Source organism: Oncorhynchus keta, chromosome 12 (assembly GCF_023373465.1).
Source record: "Oncorhynchus keta strain PuntledgeMale-10-30-2019 chromosome 12, Oket_V2, whole genome shotgun sequence".
NCBI lineage: Eukaryota > Metazoa > Chordata > Actinopteri > Salmoniformes > Salmonidae > Oncorhynchus > Oncorhynchus keta.
Window position 1 is genome coordinate 28,442,041 of NC_068432.1, and position 6,000 is coordinate 28,448,040.

At 41.3% G+C, this 6,000-nt stretch overlaps 1 protein-coding gene across 1 annotated transcript; it reads right to left on the minus strand.

Moving 5' to 3' along the window:
* Positions 1-892: 892 nt before the first annotated feature.
* On the minus strand, positions 893-5,700 carry LOC118391229 (B-cell lymphoma 6 protein homolog). The gene is made up of 2 exons (XM_035782403.2): positions 4,693-5,700; positions 893-3,511 (listed from the first exon to the last, which is right to left on the minus strand). The coding sequence occupies exons 1-2, from the start codon at positions 5,339-5,341 to the stop codon at positions 2,763-2,765; spliced, it is 1,398 nt and encodes a 465-aa protein (XP_035638296.1). The 5' UTR covers positions 5,342-5,700; the 3' UTR covers positions 893-2,762.
* Between the last annotated feature and the right edge of the window lie 300 nt (positions 5,701-6,000).

Genomic DNA, 6,000 nt, shown 5'->3' on the forward strand with positions numbered 1-6,000 from the left:
GCGGATGCCAGGAGAACGCTACCTGCCCGAATGCATAGTGCCAACTGTAAAGTTTGGTGAAGGAGGAATAATGGTCTGGGGTTGTTTTTCATGGTTCAGTGAAAGGAAATCTTAACGCTGCAGCATACAACGAGATTCTAAACGATTCTGCACTTCCAACTTTGTGGCAGAGTTTGGGGAAGGCCCTTTCCTGTTTCAGCATGACAATGCCCCCGTGCACAAAGCGAGGTCCATACAGAAATGGTTTGTCGAGATTGGTGTGGAAGAACTTGACTGGCCTCCACAGAGCCCTGACCTCAACCCGATCGACCACCTTTAGGATGAATTGGAACGCCGACTGTGAGCCAGACCTAATCACCCAACATCAGTGCCTAACCTCACTAATGCTCTTGTGGCTGAATGAAAGCGAGTCCCCGCAGCAATGTTCCAAAATCTAGTGGAAAGCCTTCCCAGAAGAGTGGAGGCTGTTAAAGAACCATGATTTTGGAATGATATGTTCGATGAGCAGGTGTCCACATACTTTTGGTCATGTAACATACTTTACACCACTGTTCATCTGTAGTCTAATAAGCTGCACGCTTTCCAGACGAGTCGTAGTGGGAGGACCACACACCATATCAAGTTTACTTCGATATGATGGTTATTATATCAATATATGCACATAAAGGCTTTTCCACTGCCTTTATTCACATAATTAATTTTACCGACACATAAAGATCCTACTATGTTGAATAAACAAATGATCTGTCAGCATTTATAAAATTGTACTAAAACGTCCTGTTTCCATCGCAGCTGTCGTGATTATTATTTATTTGGTATGACTTTACCTGCATAAAAACTGTGGATGAAAATGTGGTTTATGAAAACACAACAAATACAGTACCAGTCAAAATTTGGACACACCTACTCATTCAAGAGTTTTTCTTTATTTTTTACAATTTTCTACTTTGTTGAATGATAGTGAAGACATCAACACTATGAAAGAACACATATGGAATCATGTAGTAACCAATGAAGTGTTAAACAAATCAAAATATATTTTAGGCCTGATTCAGTCTCCTCTGAACATGTTGAGATGTGTCTGTTACTTGAACTCTGTGAAGCATTTATTTGGGCTGCAATCTGAGGTGCGGTTATTTCTAATAAACCTATCCTCTGCAGCTGAGGTAACTCTGGGTCTTCCTTTCCTGTGGCAGTCCTCATGGAGAGCTAGTTTCATCATAGTACTTGGTTTTTGCAACTGCACTTGAAGAAACTGTCAAAGTTTCAGGAGTGACTATTAGTTTTTTTATTTAACTAGGCAAGTCAGTTAAGAACAAATTCTTATTTACAATGATGGCCTCGGAACAGTGGGTTAACTGCCTTGTTCAGGGGCAGAACAACAGATTTTTACCTTGTCAGCTCGGGGATTCGATCCAACCTTCCGGTTACTGGCCCAACTCTCTAACCACTAGGCTACCTTACTGACCTTTGTCTTAAAGAAATGATGGACTGTCGTTTCTCTTGGCTTATTTGAGCAGTTCTTGCCATGGTACGGAACTTGGTCTTTAACCAAATAGGGCTATCTTCTATATACCAACCCTACCTTGTCACAACACAACTGATTGGCTCAAATGCATAAGGGAAAGAAATTCCACAAATTAACTTAAGGCACACCTGTTAATTGAAATGCATTCCAGGTGACTACCTCATGAAGCTGGTTGAAAGAATGCCAAGCATGTGCAAAGCTGTCATCAAGGCAAAGGGTGGCTACTTTGAATAATATTTAATCTAAAATATATTTTTATTTGTGGAACACTTTTTTGGTTACTACATGATTCCATGTGTTATTTCATAGTTGATGTCTTCACTATTACTCTACAATGGAGAAAAATCTTGCTGTTACATGATTGTACAAAACACAGGGCCCTAGATGAGCAATGCCAGACAGCAAGGACGGGTAGTATAGTTATCTGCGTTTTATGATGTGTAGAACATATTGTAATAACTATATTTTATCATGAATAAACTTGGTGTCTTGGGTACTGTTTATGAAGTCATATTTTACTGTAACAATACTAAACAAAATAATCCAATACCACTCTGAAAATGTGACTTTTTTAGGTAAATCAAAAACGTACAACATAAATTTTTTGCTGTTCAAAATGAACAGGCTAATGAAAACTATATACAACAGAAGCATCAATTTAAATACATATTTTCCCTTCAGTTTTGGCTTTATAATTATAGTGTTACACTGTTGATAAAGATCTGCATGTAATACCAACTAAAATACACTATTAATTTCTGTATTGTGCTATCAACTCAGTGTGTTCTGTATTTCCATTTTACCAGGTGTGTAGTTAACGAAAATCAACCCTCGAAGCCAAACTGTTGTATAAACCTTTCCAGGCAGAATCTGCAGACCTGCTCATATCTGTGACTGCATAATGAACACCCTTTTATGCCAATTAAGAACATTGTGAACAAGCAGTAATAGAAATAGATTATTCTTTACTTGTTTTTTACCCTCCTTTCTCCCAAAATTTCGGAACCGCTAGAGTGCGATGAGCACTAACCCGGACGACGCTGGGCCAATTGTGCGCCATCCTATGGGACTCCCGGCCAAAGCCGGTTGTGGCACAGCCCGGGAATTAACCCGGGTCTGTAGTAACACTTCTAGGACCGTGATGATTAGGGTGAACTTAACACACAAAATTAGTACCATCATATCATGTTTACAAAATATGTTTATATGAATGTGTGTACCAAATCCATCCTGATTAGGAATCCAGGGACTGTGAGTGGAGGTGTGGCCATGTATAGGAGGGCCCTGCTTGGAGTAGAGACAGTGCCACTACCGGGTGGGGTGTGGTGGGAGCAGGTGAGTGGGTCAGCCTGTGCTTCTTGAGCTGGCCTAGCTCTCTGAAACAGCAGCCACACTGGGCACAGCGGTAGGGCCTCTCCCCAGTGTGGATGCGCTGGTGCTTATGCAGACTGTCCAGGTGTCGGAAACGCTTCTCGCAATACCTGCAGGGATATGGCCGCTCACCCGTGTGAATGCGCTGGTGTGTCTTCAAGCAGTAGAAGCGGCGGAATCCCCGGCCACACACATTGCAACGATGCACCTTATCCGAGCTCTCCCTTCGGACTTCAAAAGCCCCTAGAAGACCAGCGTCCCCTGCAGAGGGTGGGACAGACCCCATGAAGTTACCATCATTGTCACCATCATTATCAATGTGAGCTGGCATCTGTGGCAGTTGTTGTGATGACCCAGGGAGGTGGGACTCCAGCATACTTGGGACCTCAGGGTCGTTTTCAATTTTAACTGTTCTTTTAACTTCATCCACCTCATCGAGCACCTGGATCAGGCCCAGGTCATTCACATTGCCTGCTGGGTGACTCTGGCCCATCTCCAACTCAAAGTTGGTAATAGAAGTTCTGTGAGGGTCCTCTGCTGCCACTGTTCCTCCCTCCTGCTCCTGTTGAATTATTCCAGAGTCCTCTCCTCCAGTTGCACGGACTTTGTACTCTGAGAGAGATAAGTTATATCATCATGATCAGTAGGAGACTTTTCATTTGTTGAGTACGTGAAAATAGGGGAATTCCATGCCAGCATAGCCTGAATATATTTTTGGTATCTCAGATTGTTCTGACAATTATCACATAGAAACTTAATTGGGAAGATGGGTGTGAGATATGCTTTTTACATTTGTAATCATGATTAAAATAAATAAATGGCAATTTTGGGTCCTTTTTAGACCTATACTTGGACCCAATGATCGATGAACCGTACATGATACAGCTTAATGTCGTTATACTCCTAATAAGAGTGCTCAAAAATATGGAGAATCGCTATATTATAAAATACAATTTTACACATGCATTTATTCAACATTAAAACTAATATTTCAAAAGTACCCTTTTTGATTTGGTACATTTTTAGACATTGTTTTAAACAATATACAAGTATGTCACATTTCCTGAGTGGGGACTGTTACTTTTAAAGTTCTGATCAATTTTATGAACAATACAGTGAATGAAAAAATGGATTCAAGGGAAACACAGTGGTCCTCTGTACCTTAGTTGGTAGAGCATGGCGCTTGTAATGTCAGGATAGTGGGTTAGATTCCCGGGACCACCCACATGTAAAATGTATGCACGCATGACTGCAGGGTGAATTGGATAACAGCATCTGCTAAATGGCATATATTATAACTCCCTCTGATGGTGATTTGCTGAATCCTACAGGAGGGCAGTGGTTGGTTAATGAACTATAATGTCAATTTCTATGTATAAAATTGATAATTTCTTCAAAAGAGCCCACTCTGGAAATGTGATGTGTTTGAGGAGTATATTGTTGCAAACAATGTCTAAAAAATAAGATAAATCAAAAAGGGCATCTTATGTTGAATACATTTGTGAATTTTTTTCTAAAGAATATAGCCACACTCCATATTTTAGAGCACACTATTGAGGAGTATAATGACACATGTCTGAATCGTGTATGGTTCACAAATCATAAAGTCTTTCAGGAACCATGTGTCATTTTTTCACAAATTGTTTGTGAAAAAGGTAAAATGCATGTTAAACATCCTTTCTCCCAATGAAGTTGTGAGAATTGACTATAAAATCTGAGATACCCTAAATATTTTTGGGCTGAGCTGGAGTGGAATCGCCCAGTATAAATGTTTGTGTAGGGCGTAAGCCTACCTTTCTCTGCAACCCCTTCGTCTGTAATGTAGAATTGACCCTCTGTATCCTCCTCAGTGTGATGAGATGAGTTTCCAACCTCTAATTGTGGCACTTTGGATGTTTGTGAGGGATTGGTAGAAGAGACAGTGGAGGATGTCCGTATTCTTCTCGCGTTTTCGCTGCTCCTGGGCCATTCATGCTGCACTGTTGGTAAGCAAAGACCTACACTGGGGAGTGACTTAGAAAACTGTGATCGTGTGGATGAGGCTCGAAACGACTTGGGGCCACGGGTCGTGAGCATATTGGAAGGACTCCCCGAAGCAGTGGGGGGAAAGAGAAAAGGAGACTCTTCCGAACCAGGTCCTAAAGCACCTGATGTAGGCTGGTTGTGATTAAGGAGTAAACACTGTTTGATGTTGTTCTCGGCTGCTGTCATGTAGTACCGTGTTGCTTTGAGTTCACCCTCAGATACGTCAAGTCTCTCTCTCAAACTTTGGTTCTCACGATGGGACTCAGCAGCAGCTGTCCGAGCTGCGGCCAGTTTGATACCGACTACTCGAGCAGTTTCCTTCAGAACGGCTTCTACTGCACACCTCACTGCCTGTTCAATGGTCGATGCAAGTTCATATTTGAGGAAAGAGACACTGGTCTCCATCGTCAAACTCATGGTACTGATTAGCTTGATGTTATGTTATCAACAGTTCGAAAATGTTTAAAATGCAAAATAACAGAAGCCTCGGGATTCAGTCCTTGTTGTTTGGTAAGCAAGGTAACTAACGTTAACTGGCCACCGTGTTAGCGAGCTAACGTTGGTTCGATGGCAAGTCGTCTAGTTAGCCTCTGGCCAGAAAACATACTTACTGTTTGCAATTCTTAAGAAAAAAATAGATTTTAAATCAAATAAATAAACAGCTAAATGAGTCAACTTGTTTCTCAAACAATCTCACTCAAAAAAGTGTTGTTTTTTTTTCCGCCAACTCACCTCCCCACGTATTAGTTTTTGAGTGTCGCATGGTTATGACGTCAAACGGTGTATTCTTCTTCTTTAACAGCGGTTGACATCCAACGTTATGGTGCATTACCGCCACCTACTGTACTGGAGTGTGGGCCAGAGACAGGGATAAACTAAATCCCACCTGCCGGCCCCGTTGCTATTAAAAAAATATATAACAAAATATTTGAGACTATATCTAATGACGTTCTACTCAATATATAATTTCCTGTATCCCCTTCTCCCTCATACAAGATCTCAGCCTCTCTTTCCCTCTGATACTGCCCACACTGTAGCAATACATGCTCCACTGTATGTGTTTCCTGGCAATAACC